The sequence below is a fragment of the Chanos chanos genome, chromosome 1 (genome assembly GCF_902362185.1).
Source record: "Chanos chanos chromosome 1, fChaCha1.1, whole genome shotgun sequence".
In the NCBI taxonomy this organism is placed as follows: domain Eukaryota; kingdom Metazoa; phylum Chordata; class Actinopteri; order Gonorynchiformes; family Chanidae; genus Chanos; species Chanos chanos.
Genome location: NC_044495.1, coordinates 22,878,752 through 22,899,315, shown reverse-complemented (window position 1 = coordinate 22,899,315; position 20,564 = coordinate 22,878,752). Strand labels below are relative to the sequence as shown.

Genomic DNA, 20,564 nt, shown 5'->3' with positions numbered 1-20,564 from the left:
AAAGGCACTTATATGACATTTGGCTGAGAAATTCTATGAGTGTAAAATGCTTTCAGTAATTAACCAAGACAAAGAAAACTGTTCTTCTGTTAACTGTATGGAGGTGCTCAGTCTCAGCCACCGTTTTCTGTGTGTAGATGCATGACGTGAGCTCTGACTCTCTGTGCTTTCACACTCTTGATTAATTGTAAGACTTGGCTTACACATATGGCCCCCAGGTTCCCATTGGACACCCAGTTGGGTCTCTCATACTCTCTCTGGGGTGCGGACAATTCCCCCTTCGTCTCCAAGGCTGACTCCCGGGATGACTGCCTTGCTGAAGTCATGGTAACACATTTGATCCCCTCAGCTCCAAACAAAGAGAAGAAGGTCAGAGACTATGAGCAGGCCACTGAACCAGGGAGAGAATCCCAAGCTCAGCTCCAGGAATTACCTTCAATCTCACACCCCGGGCTCACTGGAGTTAAGTGTACCAGCAAAAAGAGCTACGTTCCCCTTCAAACACAAGTCAGTACATGAGAACATGGCTGTAAACTGCCTGAAATGTCTAGGTTGCCCAAAGGCTTGGTTCAAATTTCTGACATGCACTCTGATTTGACACCTGAAGTTTTCGCGGAAGCCTTCATTCCTGAGGTGAGTTTAAACTGACAACAAAATATAATTTTACACCTATTAACTATATCAATCAACACAGAAGCAACTTTGTCATTTAGGATTAAAGGGAAAGGTCCCCAACATATCGTTTTACACATAAAGAGCAAACAAAATGAAAACATAAGGTACAGTGTCAAGCCACAGGTTAGAGATCAATTTAATGGTAAATTAAAAATAGGGAATCTTTCCAAGATTAGCTTGTGTGTATATTTGTGTGCGTGTGTGCAGCATATCCCGGAGTGAGGGAGCTTTTTCACCACAGGAAACATACAGCACAGCGCACAAAGACTGAGGGAGGCTATTTCCACAATAACGGAAGTAGTGAGCGAATGCCGTGATTTTATTTGGGCTACAATGAGGAAACGTGTTTACCAGTATCCCTTTCACACACACTCACCCCCCCTCACTCTCTCTCCCCCACTCTCTCCCTCACTGTTTTAACACCAATCTCAAAGTGCAATGCTCTGCACGGTACGGCTCACTCATAAGTGGCATGTGCCTGGCAGGGCGGGGTGTCGTCCTGTGTCGCTATCATCCTGTCCCTCGAGAGCCTCACAGTGTAAAGCTCACACACCATTACCTCATCTGCCTCCTGGCCCTGTAAACTTAGAGCAGTGAATAATTAAAGGAGACCTGCCCGGCTCCACGCACATACACAGCCTGGGGACGAAGAGCCAACAGAGTGATGTTCATTACCCCCACAGGACAAGAGGGGCACTTTCAAACCTATACGTTTCAGAGACTCGGGCTCAATAACAGGTCCCATTTATCAATGCTCGGCTCTGTTCCAATGAAACGGATATGGACATATGTTTTTGTCATTCGTTGTACTTTTTAACACGTCGAACAAACAGTGAAGGGTTGGAGGGGGGTGGGCAGAGGTACAGAGTCCTCTCTTGTTTCCTGCAGTGGCCTCTTCACTTTGATGGCTATGTGGCCTCATATATTCTGTAAAAACCAAAATTTAAACTTTTATTTAAAAAAAAAAAAAAAAAAGCTTACATTTTTGCAATATTTCATCCTAATTTGAAATGTCAAATATTCTGTAACATTTCATAAGTCTAATTTTCACATATAACTCTCACAGTCAGAAAGTTCAGTGGTGGTGAGTGGGCCCAGTAGACACTTCTCACATATGTGAAGACAAATACTGCATCTATTCCCTCTACAATGTGCAAAGCATCACTGTGCTACATAACAGCAGAAGTTTTATTCATGGAATAATACCTATACCTCTCGTCTGTCAGTGACCACTGAAGACAAAATTTTAAGGAAGGCAATCAAATTGTGTTGTCTTGGGACTCATAGTTGGTAAGTGTGGCAGAACTGGGATTTGAACAACACATCCGAGACAAAGGACACGCCTCTGCGCAGTGTGACAGCACCCTAATGGGCAAACCACCCAAGCATAATTCATATTTAGCCTTCAGCTAAGGCCTTGTCTACATCTACCACACCGTAGACATCAAACATCCATTTTTCCTGGTATTTTACTGAGTAAAAAAAATTAAAAGACATTCTGAAAGTTATGCCCTTATGAAAGTTATGAGTGATGAGAGTTTAATGTGGGAGAGTGCTAGGGGAGGTACCAGGTGCTGCAAGTACTGGTGATAAATTTCATGTGAAGGAAGCCTCTCTTTTCAGGTCAAGTGACCCAGGCTTGCTTTAGCAATGTGTTTAGTCACACTGCATGTAGTGTTTGGAATCTAACACAAACAATGATGTGAAAGGGAATGGAGAGAGAGAGAGAGAGAGAGAGAGAGAGAGAGAGAGAGAGAGAGAGAGAATACGCTTGTGATAGAGAGGGGTACATGCTTGTGTTCAAGGGGAACCTCTTGGAGAAAAAAAAAAGAAGAAGAAGAAGAAAAAACACTGACAGATTTATCTGCTGTAAAAGCAGCCAATGCAACACCTGTACACTACACCTGCAGACCATGCAACAACAGCAAAGTAACTCATTCACCCGCCAGCAAAGTAACTCATTCACCAGCCCCACCCACACTACCACAAAAACACTTACAGAGGAATTAACACTCTGGCCATAACGCTACACTCTGATGCAGCAGCAATTCTTTCTGAATAAGGGAACTGCAGTCCCATGACAAGAAAGCCTTGGTGAATGACAGGAAGATGATAGGTAATATTGTAAAGGTCCTGGTGCCAAGTAAATTCTGGCTCTGAATGAATTCCCAAAGCAGCCATGGCCAACCCTGAAATTTCAAAATCGTTATGTTAAGCCATCCTTAATCTCTCCCTCTGATGAACAAGCCAATAATCTTATTAGACACGGTCGAGCACAAAGAAAAATAACAACAACAAAAAAGGTGAAGAATAAGGTGGCTTTTAACTGTTAGCCTTGCGCTGTCAAGCCTTGGATATTTTCAGACAAATTAGAGATCTGTTCTTTGACAACTTTTGTCTAACAGCTAATCCAAGATGACGGAAGGCCTTCAGTGCATAATCCTGCCAGTATAAATATGTTCACTGTCAGGTGCATTCGAAAGAACTTTATGAGTGACAGACCAGCCCTAACTGCAGAGCCTGGGGTTGTTTGGATACTGTCTCAGATGCTCCAGAAGAAATGAGGGGAGTAATCCCTGGCTGAGTGATTCATGTCCATTGCCGGTCCGGAGTGTACTTCTATGTCACTGTTAAGAACTCAAAGGGCTGTCACTATCAGCTGGTCACTGTGTGAAAGGGAGCTGGAGTCTGTGAGGACTGGTGCTAGCACTGGTAACCTATAGGAGTTATCTTAGGACGAAGAGGCACAGATGAAAGTGGTGAAGTGTGTTGGATCACAAAGCTGACACACATGCAGCTCAAAAGAGAGATAAATGCACACACACACACACACACACACCATAAGAGGTGTAAACGTCAGGTCTTGGTTTAGTTCCCAAGAGAGCACTCATCCTCTGACCAAAAGGACAACGACAAGAGAGCAATTGACAAAGTGAAGCCACAATGTGTCAGCACTACTATGTTATGTCACAATTTCCAATAACCACAACACTGACTGTGACATATTGTAATATTCTGTTAAAATACCATGATCCTGTAAAACCTAATCAGGCTGCGGAGAGTGCCGATGATAGCGGTGAGGGAGATAACATGAACTACTTTGTCCAAACTACTGTGCATACAAAGATGGTATAATGCTTCCAGACAATGGAGAGACTTCAATTCACTCTTTTCATTGCACTCTGTCTATTTTTTGAGTCTGTTTGAAGTTCGTTGCTTAGGCGATAAAGCAATACAGGGCTTTACACATTCTCCATAAAAGAAGGAGCAGCAAGATCAGGTAAAATTCCTGCTAGCTATTAATCCTCTGTTTATTACAGTGGTACCTGACCTGGCCTATTAGCAGAAATATGTCATCTGGTAAGGTGATACACCTGTTGCTGTGATAATTCCATTTGCTAAAGTGAGTGGCTGAAACTCAACTCTCTGATGCTAACAATGAACATACCTCTGTTTCACATTTTTCTCCAACGGCTCTGTTTTTTCTTTTCTCTATCTACGGTAATCCCCCTGTATAGGCGGGCACAGAGAGACAGATTGGCTCTCAAATCATGTTCAGACCCTCAAACGTGAAAAATCCATAAATAGCCTCTCTTTTAGTGGTATTTATGAAAGTATGATTTTGAATAAAAATGGGGATACTGAATACTGATGCTCCCTTTTAGTTTTTTCACAGTTTTAACGATCAAACAATTATTTTAAGGATAGAGGTTATAGGTGTAGAAATCTAGGGTAAGCCTGAAATGTTTTTAAACAATAAAAGACAGATGGGAAATGCTTTTCTGCCTGCTGCCGTAACATGCAGTCATTCTGCCCAAATATTACTGCTTCAATCAACCATAAAATTTTACACGCGAGGGTCTTCCTTTCCTTTCCTTTAGTGTTACATTCCAAAGACGCTTAAAAGACAAAATCCTCCTGAGAAAGGAGTTTGTGCCCTGTTTTATTAGAACTAGACCCTAAACTCTGTAATGGGCAGATCTGAAATCAGCCAATCAGAGCAGGAAATGCAGCATTTCCTCTGAAACCAAGTAAAAGTCTCCCAGTATCTGTCTGATGGTGTTATCATGCACTGTCTCATGTTGTTTTCAAATTCGTTGCATTTCTTTTGATGTTTAATGAATAAAACATGCTTAATGAAAAAAAAAACACTACTTAAACAGGATCCTACATTAAGGACTTTTGACGTCAGCTATTTAGTAGGGGGTAGAGTTTACAGTGTTAACCAGATGAAAACCTTTTTTTCTCAGCATCATGTTTTACACACTGGACATCACTGTTTGTTACTGTGTTCTTGAGTCAGAGAGGAGGCCTCAGGTCAGAGCACAACCAGTACCGCCACCGGAGAACTAGACTAGGCTATTTTACAGTACCTCCTTATGTTTCAGCTCCAGCCAGGCTGTATAAATTGGGACGTGCAGCACCCCACTGGAGTCCAGGAGGTGCAAGCTGTCCTGTGTGCAGACCGAAGGAGAGAAAGCGTCCATTAGATATGTTTGTTTATCACTATCGCCCTTGACAGATAGAAGCAGAAAGACAGAGTATGTGACACAAAGAAAAAGAGAGAGAGAGAGAGAGAGAGAGAGAGAGAGATAGTGGTTTCCATTGCTTGTCTACTACTATTGGAGGGCTCTGTCTGCCATCTTTAATTTAAGCTCAGCACCTAAGCACATAATCATAAAAAAACATTAGTTGAATTTCCCTTAACTCCAGCCACCACAAAAAGTTACATCAAGTAGAAATTATAATGAATATCAGAATCTCGCTCCAAAGTATGCACAAAGAATAACAACATGACACAAGACAAGTGCAGCTTCTTGGATGGACACAGAGCTTACAAAACAATGGGCTTACAAGGCCGTCTGTATTGAAAATCTCTGAGGTGTCAAAAACTCTACTTATCAAAGAATAGCAGTCTTTTTTCCCATAAAAAAACACTCCCTGAACAAGCATGACCGCATTGAACCTAAAAAACATAAACAGCATCATTAGGGCACACACTTAAGAGGTGTGTGGAGTTTTCCTCAGTGCAAAGAAAACAAAGTTGGGACAATCTGTGTGTGTGTATGTGTGTACATGTGGCTTGGGGCAGCAGGAGTGTATCCTGTATAAGATGAAAAGAACTGAAGACAAAGGAGAGAGTAGGGGTGAGCAGTATAAATCATCATACCAGGAGAGATCTGTGCTACAGTATGGACCTTTACTGTACTGTACCAGCACAACATTCATTTATCATGAAAAAAAACACCCCTTTACAAACATGTTCACAAGTGTAGGCTAATCCATGGCGGTTGAACTGTCATTAAAAAAATTTTAAAAGGTAGGTAGGACTGTCCATAAATGTTGTCATTTAGTGTGATGCATACCCTTTACTAACCAAAATCACACCGTGATATAAAAATTTGGCTCTACCTCACAGATGTGGAGATGAAGAAAAAGAAGCATTCAACATGTTTAAAAAAGGCTTATTTCTAGAACTTGATAACACAATGTGCAAACTGCACAAACCCCTCTGAGGGAAAACACAATCTGAGGTGGAGACAGCCAGATAACAACCGTACCAGTTTCTGGGCATTGTGAATTACCTTTTAACGTTGCACCACAGTATATTACAGTCTGTAGAGAAGAAACATTAAAATCCCTTGAAGTATTCAGATATAAAGCACTAAAACCAGTTCTTCTACCTCACTCTAATAATCCTTCCAGTTAGAATTTTGACAAAGGGAATTGTTCTAGTATGTCTTACATCTGGTCCTCAGGTTTAAAGTTATGAGGATGGCAAAAATGACTGCTCTCATTGTACTGGGGTTCTATTCTGTATGATCCACAATACCTCCGGAATCAAGGAATTTATTTTTTTATTCTGTTAAGTGCACAACAGCATTGTAGCCTGGGAAGCTCAGGATGGAGAACAGACCTGAGGCTGATTCTTGCGGTTCCTGACACATGTATGGTTTGAGAGGACCATGACAGAGATAATATGAGAGAGCTGCTGCACACAAAGATGCACAGTGCAGTTCATTGTCTGGTGAGAAGAATTCCCAAGGGGCCCAGCTATTGTTTGTCTCTGTCTCTAGGAGATAAATATGAGCGGGTCAGGAGAGAAAACATAATCCTTTTACATCACCATGACACAGAGAATGTGGTTACTGTGTGCGCTCGCCATTATTTATTAATTGAGACCAAAACTGAGAGATGAATTATAACGTCTTCTCAGAAGTGATCAATTGCCATGTTACTGTGGTCAGCTCAGAATCAGACATTAGGTAATAACACTAATGTGGTTCTGTCTGAGAACGTAGACTGCTATCCATGCTGTTAATAATGTGTAATGTATCCTACAGCTGCAATCCAGTATTAAGCCCACAGCAATTAACATTCTTAAATTAGATGTGGGAGGTCTATCACCTCAGACAAATGCAAACAAATACACAAATAGCTATACTTAACATAACGATTTAACTTCATTTTAACAACGCAAGAAAGTCCTCCAATAATAAAGTCAGAAACTTAGGCTTTAAAAAAATTTAGCTGTCCCACTTTTCACCACCACTCTCTTGGTTATTTCTATCTTTTCTATTTCCTCATGTGCAAACATCAAAACCCAAAACAAAACTTTGCAGTCTAATAATATCTCCTTCTTTGCAGTCTTCCTGTTTAGCCTAAAAGAGTCACTTGCTGTCCTTGAGAAGGGATGTCCGTATTCAAATAGAGTAGGAATTTCAGAAATGTCTTTCCTGCCTTTTTCATTGTGTCATCTTCAATGGGCCTCTCCTCTGCATGAAAAGTACCCTAAATCTCTGCAACAATAGCAAGTGTGTCTGTTGCCATGGAAACTACAGGGCATCTCATCTACGTGAACTTTGACCTCTCAGACCAGGCTGAAATCATACTATTTCTCTGAGGGTGTGCATGTGTGTGTGTGTGGTGTATATCTTTCACACACATATATATATATACACATCACACACATATGTCATAAATATTTTTCCATCTTCCTTGACCCCATTAGACTGGTATGGGACAGGACACTGTTGGAGCCTGGAACATCCCATCACCATTAGAAGATCTAGAAGATCTTTAAGCACACTGGTGCCTCAGGAGGCAGTTAAAATACTGTGAAATTCCTTTTAAAATCCACAGAAATCCTCACAGGCTGACTGAGATCCTGTATGAGTGACTAATAAGCTTGCAGGGCTGTAACTGATTGGGTAGGAATTCCTTGAATGGATCTTAAGGTCTTGCCCGGTCGACCTGGTCCTGATAATTCTCACCCTCTGTCAGACCATTTCTTGACAGTTTTATGTCATAGGCTCTTACTTTCTGACCATTCAAAGAGCTGCTCCCAGCTGCTGGTTCACATCACAAAGATGGACTGCACACTGTCTCCTAATCTCAATTCTGAAAACCAGACAAGAAAAGATGTGTTTTTGTGTATGCGTGTGTGTCTTGTGTCTGCCCAACTCAGTGCTGCAAAATTACACAGTTCTTCTACCCAACCTAAGTCAACTCTAGGCAGTGCCCTGCTCAGTAGCGTGCATGTGTGTGTCTGCACGTGTGTGTGTGTATGTGTGTGTGCACGCGCGCGTGTGTGTGTTTACATATGTGTGTGTGTCTGTGTGTGTTTGTGTGTGTGCGCGTGCGTGTGTGTTTACATATGTGTGTGTGTGTGTCTGTGTGTGTTTGTGTGTGTGCGCGCGTGTGTGTTTGTGTTCAGAGAAGAAGACAGGTGGAGTGCTCCTGACATATCTTTCTGTGAGGACACTTGGGTGGTGGCCTCTTCACACCCACTCAGGTCCTTCATTTGTTTGTGATTTTTGGTGTCAGTCCTGCAGCTGTGAAAGCTGACAAGCAAGAGGCTGAGACTAGATGACACATGCAATATCCTGCCCACACGCGTAGCATGAAAATCAATTTCTCTCGCATGCCAGCTCCACAAAAACTACAAATAACATAGAACAGCAAAAAAAAGATGATAGATATTCAAATCCATGACACATACACATACAAACAATACCATTATTTACTTTTAGAAACATTCAACATGATAGCACTTCATAGCACTTCAATATCAGTCCCTCCTCTCTGAGTCATTTTATACCTTTGTCAGGATATAGGATATATATATATATATATATATATATATATATATATATATATATATATATATATATATATATGTATGTATGTATGTATGTATGTATATATGTATGTATGTGTGTGTGTGTGTGTGTGTGTGTGTGTGTGTGTGTATATGTGTATATATGTATATATGTATATGTATATATATATATATATAAGGATTTAAACAGTTAAATATTGACAAAATTCACCCCAGAAACAAACTATTCCTCAGCCCCTCATCCATGTCTTCTAACGTTTGGTGAAATATGAGAATTTTTCTTTGTCTAAGCCTTCAAGGAGTATTCCTAACTTAGACTAGTGCAGAGCAGATACTCCTCAAAAGGATACAAAACAAGGCATAAAACAGGGCTACGAAACTTGACTCGAGCACTCTTACACTGAGGAAGAGTTTGGCAAGTCACAGTGGCGTATTGAGTATCTGATAATCTGGAGTTAGTGGAGAGAGGAATCAAAGCCAAGGTAATAAAGAAGCCTGTGTCTTTTGTGACAAAAGTGTACAGGCTATTATCAGCCTGTGCATATGTTGCATACCTTCCAGTCACCATTGTATGAATGTTACATAGGGAAGAAGCATCAAGAACACATTCTGCAAGGGATAAATATGATTATGTCTACATATGGTTCCTTAAGATGGTCTCACTGGCAGACTGTGATTAAAAAGCAACACTGCTCACTCATACAGACACATTCTCACACAGACAACTTCTCATTGATATGTCACTGCCTAAGGCCATGGAAGTTTGTGAAAAATAACTCTGGGTACTAAATATCATGCAAGCCCTTACAATTCACAATGATCTCTGCACCTCCAGTACAACATGACACCCACTATTAAATTATATCCACTCCTCCTCTGATGAGTTGCAATCAAGAAGCACGTAGTGTGGGAAAAACTGTTCACGGATTAACTTCATCAGTTAGATTCAGTGTTTTGGTGACAACGGGCATTAACCAGTGGATTCCACTGCAGCAGGAATGACGTGAGTGACGGCTGTCTCTTACCTTGTTGTAGTAGTGAAGCTGAACAGAGTGCCACTGGCCATCGCTCACCCCACCAGGAACATGCGGCGCCACAGTGGTTTTAGATTCCCCTAAGAGGGCAGTGGGAACGTATGGATGAAAGACTACACTCCACTTCAGACTTTTCATAACATAAAAAACCCCCCCACAAACTAATCGCTTTCTCATAATTACAAATACAGGGCAGGTAGATTGTGATTTAGCACATCACAAAAGAGCTCAATGTAGGGGTCCTAACAGAAAATCTCAGCCTTTGTTTTCTTTGTGTATTTAGAAATAACGTGCTGGCCCAACATGGGAGTGATGTTGTGGAAAAAGCCCAAAGCAGCCTGACACAATAACAATCAATCACATTCAGAAGTGGCAGGGATTACATCAGTATCAATGGTGTTCATTCAGTAGTGAGTCAAGCACTCTTGAGGAAGATTTACACAGGGTTTAGGGGATATTTACAAAGGGCAGGAATCCCATGGCAGGAATTCAAACAGAATTTGTGAACAGTAACCAAACGTTGTCTATGCTTATCAGCCATCCCTTCCACAAACAGAGACCTTTTCAGTTTGTTCAGGTTTATCATTAATATCGTGGTTATTTTATACCCTGGTACACCACTGTGACAGGTTACTATCAGTACCACCACCAACCCCCAAACTGACTGATCTCCTGGTGTGTTTTTTTTTCTTCTAAATATGTTCTGGGGGAGATCAGCAATACAAACGACAGAGCATGACACAACACTCCTCTCTTTGTCTAAGGAAAGATTTATGTCTGCTCTGCAATGCTAGTCCTGCCAGTCCAGTCTACAATGAGGCAGGGACTTGGGGGGGGGGAGTAAGTTTGAATTCTTGTGTGTACGCACAAGCATTTTCCTGTATGTGTGTATATACAGGTAAGTACTGGCTGTTGAGTTTCTGATGATAAGCTGCATTTGGGCCCAGTCATTAAAATGACAGAAGAGGGTTTTACAGTGCTGAGACCAGAGTCTTCCTCACAGGGCCAGACAACTTCACAGAATGACTGCTGGAACTATGGATACATAACATGCCCTATTTATACTGCTCCCATAAACACTGTCTGAGTGAACGTGTCACATATGTCACATGTGAACATATCCCTAGTGAGTGAAGACACAGGCGTTTAGTGCCACCTCTATCAGTAGAAACCTGCACTGGCCCCTGATTGCCCTTACTGTGCAAATACAAGAGAACGATGTAAAAAGTACGGACATATCACTCCTTTTATCTCTAAAGCCATAACAGTGTGTATTAAATCTGATACAGACATACACAGAGTCAACAACAAGAAAGCAATGCTGAAATAGTTTTTTGCTTCTCTGATGTGAAATTAAGTGTACACCTATGATTGGAGAGGAAAATCAACCCAACAGACAACTGAAAAACAAAACCCGCTGTGCAAATACTAATAACCTAACGCCAGTGTATGAACTTTATTACGGTTCAGTCAGGTACTAATGGACCTCTTACCCGCAGAGAAAGTGAGCTGGATTTGTTCCTCGATGATCTCCACAGCAATAAAGTCATGTTTCTCATTAAAGCGCCCGTTGTACAGAAGCAGAGCGTTCCTCTCACGAGTGGCAAACCTAGAGATGACAAAGATAATAAACAGAATGACCACGTTCTTTCATTTCCTCACTTCTTACGCTCTTACAGTTAAAGCAGAGGACAACCTTAAAGGAGAAGGGTCATCTGACCCTTTAATCAAACCTGAATGGATAAATAAATAAACTGACTAACAGATAACGTAACAGCTCAAAGGCATGCAGAAGGAGATAGGGCAGACATGACCTTGTAATTCTAAAAGACGCGTAAGGTTAAAAACACTTGAAAGGGCTCTGAAACAAAATTAAATTGCGGTGGGGAGCAGACAGAGGAAGTGAGCGTAAGGCCAGTGGTCCTGAGACAGGAAGCAGCTACTCTGCCTTCACCGGCACGTCCCACCTCGGTCTGAGTTAGGGCAGGGCACAGAGGGCAGAGGAGTCAGGGAGCAGCTGGCAGAGGGGCAGCCCAACAGGAAGAGACGGCCAATAAAGCAAAACACTGATAGCGCTCTCTCAACACTTACCACTTCCTGTTTTTACCACCACATAGGACTCCAAATATTCCTCTATCAATCCGGTCCTGCAGTTTGGGCTTTACGACTTATACCGGCACTAACTTCAAATGAACTCTATTCTACTTGATTTATGACACAGAGAAAATAGTTGGATTTACTGTGATGTGCCAGTTTAGCTTGGGCAGCAGTTTCCCATGGCTTCGACCAAGCTCTACCCGTACAGGCCAGTGCAACAGAGGTAAAACAGATGAAGGTGACGTAGCGTTTCAAAGTAGATGTGTCTGTACACGTCCCTGTGTCAGACAAAGTCAACTGCTCTTTGTTTATCTGTACAACCTCTGTCCTCCACAAATTATAGTTTACAAGAGAAGCGGCTGCATGTGGGCACGTTCCACTGACATAATTTTGAATTTTTCTAACCAGGACAGCTTAAACAATAGTAAAAGAGTCTATAATGCATTTCAAAATTTGTTAGTGCTTTGACCAACTAGAAATTCGACGAAAAAGAAAAGGAACCAAGGTAAAAGAGGCATGCAAGATGAAAGAAGAGATAGTTGATGACTGAAATATTGCATATCTGATTCTGTCCTGCTGGACTCAGAGGAGACAACCACTCACATAAAGGAGACGGTGAAGTGGAACCTCTGCCTCAGGCCTCTGAAGGTGACAAAGGACTGGCCAGGGAAACTGCGTGTAGTCATCTCACAGTAAGGCTTCTCATATTCTCCTTTTGGGCACTGGCACATAAATCCGCCTACAAGCAGGTCCACGCACTTCCCTCCGTTCTTACACACACCAGGCACGCAGCGTCCTGACCGGGCGTCTACCTCACAGTGTTCACCTGAGAGAAGAACATGCAGAGACACACAAGGTCAGTAACTATCACTCATACTAGAATACCTGACCGGTGATGGAGACGCAGAAGGAAAATGAAAGGAAAAATTAATATTTCCCCCATATATTTTCAATGGGAGTAGCTTTGACACTTGGAGTCCATTACAAATTGCCCTGGAGTCTTAATGAAATTCTTATCACTTTCAGCTTCTCTGATGGCAGTTAAAGAACTCCAGTTTACCTATTTACCTAATGTTATGTGGATTTACTGTCCAAGATGGACGTACAGTTAGCATAGTTTTGTGTGGCGCCTGTTATTCTGACAAGATCTCAACAAGAGGCAGCTATGCATGGAGGAGTACAGGGTAGTAATGAGACCTGTTTTCCTCAGGATAATCCCCTTCTCTGAGAGAATTAGACGGATCTCTTTCCTTCCAACGTGAGAACCCAAAGGCGAACCTAGCTGTCAGCACCCTCATAATAGACAGAGACTACCTGGAGTTGAACTGTGACCTTCAAAGGACAGGGATCTGATGAGTGAAGGGGAAGAGGGGAGTGATTATAGGGTAATTGGGCTCGATAAGGAAGGGGAAGGAGACAGGCAGGAGCAGCAGTGGAGCCTCTGAAGAGCTGAGTGAGTGGCTGTCATATCAGATGACAACTGCTTATCCAGGTCTGCTATGTGAGTAAGTCCGGTGTGTGCAGTATGTGGACACTGTTTTGCTATTTTGTGGATCACGCAGTTGCTCCTGGGTCTCATGATACGGTATGTCACAAAGACTGATGGTGACAGTCAAAGTTAATCTGAAAGGCTACATTCCTCACACTTATTTCTTGACAGACACATTCCCTTTAAGGTCACAGGTCAACGCTCTGCGATACCCAACATTCTGCTTGAGAACCTAAGGTTCAAAAACACGAGTATATGGTTTTTAGTGAGGAAAATTGAACGATTGGAAGTCACCTGTGAAATCGTCCTGACACTCGCAGGTGTAGCCACCCTCACGACTGCGGCAGCGTCCGTTATTGCGGCAGGGCCCTGAGTAGCACAGGTCGATCTCCGTCTCACAGTAGTCACCAGTGAAACCAGCCGGACAGCGGCAGCGCAGGCCGTTGATGGGGTGGATGGGTCTGAAGAGCACGGTGTCCGAGGCGATGAAGGGCGGAGAGCTGTCAAACTTGAGCACGGAGACGCACTTCATGTAGTTCTCACAGGGTTCCCGCAGGCAGATGTTGTCGTCAAAGGGCAGCACGTGCTGGTTGGAGATGAGGCGCAGCAGAGTGCGGTTCAGGTAGATCTGCTCCTGCAGATCTTCAGAGGGGAAGTATCGGGCATGGCCGCCACCAGGTTGCCGGGCTGAGAAGGTGACGTTCAGGATGCTGCCACGCACATCTGTATCGTTCTGAATGTTGAAAATGAAGACACCGTCGCGACTGGTGGAGAGCACAGCGGCTACACCCTCCATGAAGAGCGACAGCAGCGGGGAGAGGAAGCGCTCCTGTGACATGTTCTCTAGACGCACCGTGATGCTGTTGGTCAACATTTCATCGGTGATGATGGTAACACGTAGAGTGCACATCGCCATCACACTGTGGAGCCCATCTGGAAAAGGAAATGAATACAGTCAAATATAACTCGTTAAAGTATTTCACCACAAATCACCAACGTTACTATCTGTAGCTTACATTAGCCAAGATCTATAAACACCGCAGCTTCTGAATAACAATGCCACCCACATGAAAAAAAACATCAGGCATAAAACGTCAATGTCCAATATGTCCAATGTCCGACTCCTTTTTAGGCCCATTTTTCCAAAGATGCCAATCAGATATCAAGATGTACAGATTGGCATTTGTGATGTGTTCCTGACTTTGGCAAAAAAAAGTTCATTACAAAATGTTTTTGACCATTACACTGTCAATAAAGAGGGAATCATGACCAAATGCATTAACAGTGCAATTAACCCTGTTATTATGGCAGCTGAGTGTCAGCAGGGCTAAACGGGCTTTGCTGTAGAAAAATGGAGGGGACAAAGAAACAGTACCAGGAAATGGGAATATAAAAAGCCTGTGCTTCACATAGCTTTCGCAACTGCTTTCACATTTTTCCAAAATGCACTAAAAATAATCTGATTACTTCACTTCATTTTGCTCTATAATAACCTGTTTTATTTGGATGATCCGAAGTGAGTTTTCAGTGAATGTGACTCCTCTAAATCTAAGAACATTTTCTTAGTTTACACAAACGTAAAACTTGTTCCCCGACGAGTGTTGTGCTGCAACATGGCTTGGAGCAACATGTTGAGTTTTGTCTTTAGTCTCAGCCAGAATTCCTGCTCTGCAGTAGATTAACAGCTCAACTTCTGATGTAATGTCTCTCTGTTCTGTTGAATTAAGGAGGTGCCAGGAAGTCTAGTTTTTATTCGACCTGATTCTGTTGGAATTTAATTGATTAAATCTTAAATTTCACTTGAGAGAATTCAATCTGGTTCTATCTTTATGAAGTGCCACGGACATCAAAAAAATCTTAACCCATGGGCTCTTTAGCACCTTAGGCTTGTTTGCTGTGACACAGGAACAACTGGAGAAAAGGTGCTGCATCCAGTTCATACCTCAGGCAGAGCACCACCTCAAACACTTTCAAGGTACAGTGGCATCATATTGTTGAGTTATGCATCGCCCTCGAGAGCCTGTGTTTAAGCAGTAACTTAGACTGTCGCTCTCACTGAAGCGGTCACATTTCTGTCTGGTCTAGCACACAGCGCCAGTGAAAGTGTGCCTTGGTTGGTTTATTAGTGTCAAAAGGAATGACCTGGTCTAATAAGGTCACTTGAGTCTGATCCTACTGTCTCAATAGGGCTGACAACAGGCTCATTTACATACAATGTATGGTAGCCGCTAAACAAACAAATGCAAAGTAAGAGATACTGTCACATGTCCTGTAGACTCTCTTTAAGTCCAATACTCAAATGGCTGTGGGTTGTGCACAGTGTGACACACATATTACTGAGCTAGACAATCCATACTGACTGACAGCAGCAGCTGTTAATGCTCAGGGAAAAGATGTGATGGGAGAGTGCTTCACTGGAGGTGAGCGACTGCACTGATAACAGAGAGTAAAGTGAGGTAGTGTGTGTGTGTGTGTGTGTGTGTGTGTGTGTGTGTGAGAAAGAGAGAGAGAGAGTATCCATTACCACAGTCCAGAATTCCGCTCTCCACCTGTTTGTCTGTCTCAGCACTACCATGTTGTTTCACATGGTGATTTAGATCTATGAGCTGATATATGCCCCCCAACACAGACACAAACACAGACACGGACACACACACACACACACACACACACACACACAAACACACACACAAATCCCTAACACTTAAAGAGGCCACACACACTAACAAACAAAATTTTGTAATAGGATAGCACAGTCACTATCTGCTGGCACTTCATTGCAGAAGACAGTTGCAGTGTAACCTGTCCTTACTGCTGGAAGTACTATTCAGGTAATCTCTTTTGAGAGCTGAGATAGCTGTCTGAAAGTTTCTAGTCTATTCTCAGAGACCTCGGGGTGACAAGAGACTGAACAGAGCTACAAATGATCCTGTTATTCCCAGCATAAACAGGATTACTCTTTACATCAGTTTGTTATTGTCAGTCTCAGAAATCCTCCCAAAACTTACACAGTCCTTATTCTTTCAAGCACATGGTCGGCTCAATGATCTTTCAACAAAATCAGAAACTGACATACATTTAGAAGCATTGTGCTTGTCCTGTAGTCAAATATATAAGGAATATCAGGCTTCCTTCACATAAAATGCATATAAATACAACACTGCTAAGCCACATCAAAACCTCAACAAATTTTCATTTAGAAATCCCATTATGTAGAGGCCAGCATTGAAAGACTGGAGTTTTCCAGTGCTCTTATTGTCTCTCAAGCAAGATCCAAGCACAAACAGACAGAGTCTATATTTAGCTTTTCAGCTGTTATATTAGGATCAATGGAAAGGCAACCCACTGGGTTCACGCAAACAGCGTCATCAGCTGCCATCGGGGGGTGGGGGGGGGTGGGGGGGTGCCATACACTGACCCCATGGAAAAAAAATGAGGCCAATGAGTGAACACTGAGACTTCACAGTCTTACAGGTGACTGATTGTCTGTATGCAGGGATATGGTGTGGTGTAGGGGTGTGGTGTAGTGAGTGTTTACTGTTCTCAGGTCAGTCCATACAAGTCATAATTATGATGATTAATAAGATCATTAAAAAATAATAGATCAGATAATACCACTATCAAACAAATTAATAAATGACTGTAAAACAAATTAAGATAATACCAGGGTTAGGAGATTACTAAAATGAACAAAGAAAAGGCACATACCAATACAATAAATACAATACTAGAGTGGATTACATACTGTTAAAATGTTATCAAATTTCATGGGGTAAACATAGTTTTTTGAGCACATGAAACATAGATAAACACTGGAAGCAGCAGTGATATTGTGACTGAACTCACTGACATGACTGTAATAATGACTGATCTGCTTCACATAGGCCAAAGTATCTCTTACAGTTTTATGACAGTTAAGGAAATTTCCACAGCTCGGTTTCAGTATGGTCCAATCTGTCAGAGACTGATATAGAACCTTTATTGAAAATACATTTAACATTCCCACTTTTTACAACATAGTCCAACAAAAATTGGCATACCCCTCTAGTGTGAAGTTAAAAAAAAAAAAAGAGAGAGGAAAAAAAAAAGAAAATTGAAACCTGTCCTTTCCCATCTACATTAGTGATAGTGACAAGTTCCCCTTGGCTGAATCCCCCTGACTGAAATGAGGAGTGAACAGACCCCACCGAAGGGAGAACTCTATCATCCTGTTCAAGACGGACAGGTTCCAGTCACCCATGAAACTTACCAAGCACTTTCCCAGTCAAGGGTGTACATCTGTCTTTCTGTACAGTCAGAACATTTTTCTGCTATGTTAGAAAGATCTAACAAGGCATATTTAGAGCTTCAGTACAAAATCTAGCTCTTGTCAAATCGCTTTGGTTTATTGCAATACACCTATGTGCTAGATAAAGAGTTTGTGTTCCAGAGTAAGCTTTTAACTAAGTCAACAATGATAGGAGGCAATCAAATACGCTTCAAACAAACACTAAAACCTGTGAGATAGCCAGCAAATCCATATCTCTCCTTGGATTCAAATATTTGAATCACAACAAAGAATCAAGGTGCCTGCGACCTGGCCAATCATAATGGAGAGACATATCTGAACGTCCCTCCCCTTTAGGCACACTCTCAACTACACATTCAGGTGTGGTAGAAGGGGGCAAAAAAAGGATTGCTGTCTTATTTCTACCAGTTTCAGGCAGTAATAAAGAGCAGCTCTTATCTTAGTTTAATTGAAAAAAAAAAGCTTCATCAGTCACTCACATACACATGGCTATTGAGCTAATCTTTAAAACTGTTCTGCACAGCCATCCAAACAGACTGAGACATGCTCTCACACAGAGTGCCAAAAACAAGCTGGGATCACATATCAGTAGCCAACAGACATGGTTAGAGACATTCCGTCTTTCTCATCTGGCAAAATGAGTTCATAACCTCAGTGGTAATGGAGTTTTCATGAGGGCACTGAAATTAAGAGGTTCAAAACACTGTTGCTCAACAGGTGAAAACTGTTCATTTAAAAGCTGTTCACAGAAGGACACTATCGGGGTCTTGTGACTGTGAGCAGTAAGATAAGAAAGACTTGAAGAACAGCATGTGAAATCAGTGCGACTGCAGGTGTTACAGGGGTACGTTGAAATTTAAGCTGTCTGAGATAATCTCTGCCAATGATGTGGGCCCCCCAGCCTGAGACAGACAGCCCAGCATCTGTCTCCACAAGCACAGCTGGCACAGGCATCAATCACAGCACAGGAAGCTGACACCTTCACTGCAACACTGCTATATCAAGTGCGTGTGGTCATATCCTCCTAACCCACATATCCATGAGGCACTTCAGCTCTAATGCTCTCACCGGTACCTGACAGGAGGCCTTTATGAAGCATTCATGCGTGACGGCATCATAGACCGGCAGGGCCATTTATGATATGCATGTGTTCATTTTCACCAGTACACATACGCATATAAGCGTATTTCCTAATGGTGCATCCCATGTACCTCTATATGTAGTGTTTTTGGAAATTTCAAATTCAAATTTGAACAATGACAAAGCCAGTTGCTCATCCCAGTGACTCTGCTAAGTGAGTATGCCGAAAATATTCAAAAGCAAAGGGTGGAGTTTAATGTTTAGCAGCACTGTAATCATTCTGTCAGTGGTTTATGGGAACTTTGCCCACATTGGTTGGGCTTTTAAAAATAAATCTTGTCAATGATTACCAACAAGAACGTGTGCAAATCTATAGTGCACAAACAGAGCATCAGTTGCCCCTAACAAAGTAAACTTCAACTTTCTTAGCTAAAGAAATGAGACATCAACTGTTTCTGACAGTAACCAAAAAAATAAACTTGTTTGCTTCAGTCCACATTAAGTTAGGTAGAAATAAAATTAATAACTGAACACAATTCAGACTGAATTCTTCACTCACTGTCCAAAAATAAACATTTTCCTTTAATATTTGGTAAACCGATCAATTGTCAATTCTCAATTTACAATGCTAAAGGATGCTAAAAAACCTTTCATAAAGGACAGGACAGAAGAAACTACACAAAAGTATAAAAACACACACACACATACACAAACACACACGCGCGGACACACACACACTTGCCACGCTCACCCTCACTCTAGGGAATGGGAACCCATGAGAGGTGTTGGATCCACAGAGAGCCAGATGGGATGAGCCACTTAATGAATGGGTAGAATGGGATTACTCTACGCTGACATCACCAGCACCTCCTCCATAACCCAAACGCACAGATGGGCTGGGCTGGGCTGGAAAGTGGTATCTCTCTTCACCGTACTGTACAAAGAGTCTAGGAGCTTGTGCTCACTGTCTGTCAGCGCTATGTCTGGAAGCACTCAGCGTTAAGAACCTCTCAGCTCACAGACATATTTATTCTCAGGTATTCACGTCGCTCTCCCTCCACACATCAAAGTCCTGTCCCGACATCAGACTAACCAGCCAAGATAAGAGGGCCTGGGAGCAGAAGCCATTCCAGTGGAGAAATGGATGAGTGAGAGACAGTGAAACAGAGGGAGGATGAATTTGGATAGAGAGCAGATGCTTCCTCTAGACATGAATGGGCTCCACTCACTCCCCAAGTGCACTTGAGTTACGAGGGAGTGTCAAATGCTGACTTTGCACCATTCTTGAAGAGGAAAAGTGAATTGCTGTAGTCATAGCAGTTCTAGTGATCTGTAGCATCGCACAGCTGTTTAACTAAAATACTCCTTTACACTACTGGCACCTGTGTCAAACTATGATACTCCAGGAGTAATGGGTGTTTTCTTTTTCCTCTTCCACAGAACTGTTGAAAAGCAGTGTTTGGCTCAGCAGGATCAACGCTGCTCTTCTGACAAGGGCTTTAGCCGAACAAAAAACCTCATTCAACCCAAGGGTGAGAGAGGCAGGCATCAGTGCTCAGAGCTCACGCACTGTAAACCAGTCTTGTAATACATGAGAATACAGACAAAATCTGCTCTCAGCTGCTCATATCAGTGCCACGGTTCATCTGATTGGAGTGGTCTGTGATAAGCGACCACTCCAATCAGGGGCTGTCAGTAAACAAACAGACTGAGGTTTCAGGTTTTAGCACAGGCTAACATTCAAGACCATATCAAAGACATACAGATACAGCGGCCTCT

At 42.3% G+C, this 20,564-nt stretch overlaps 1 protein-coding gene across 1 annotated transcript in view; it reads right to left on the bottom strand.

Annotated features, from left to right (window-relative positions):
* Positions 1 to 20,564, bottom strand: part of celsr1a (cadherin EGF LAG seven-pass G-type receptor 1a) — a 65,869-nt gene that overhangs the window by 25,761 nt on the left and 19,544 nt on the right. Inside the window, exons 2-5 of the mRNA XM_030772367.1 lie at positions 13,712 to 14,350; positions 12,532 to 12,754; positions 11,325 to 11,440; positions 9,823 to 9,911 (exon numbers count right to left, since the gene is read on the bottom strand). Of these exons, the coding sequence (XP_030628227.1) occupies positions 9,823 to 9,911; positions 11,325 to 11,440; positions 12,532 to 12,754; positions 13,712 to 14,350 (1,067 nt within the window). The remainder of the gene's footprint in view (positions 1 to 9,822; positions 9,912 to 11,324; positions 11,441 to 12,531; positions 12,755 to 13,711; positions 14,351 to 20,564) is intronic.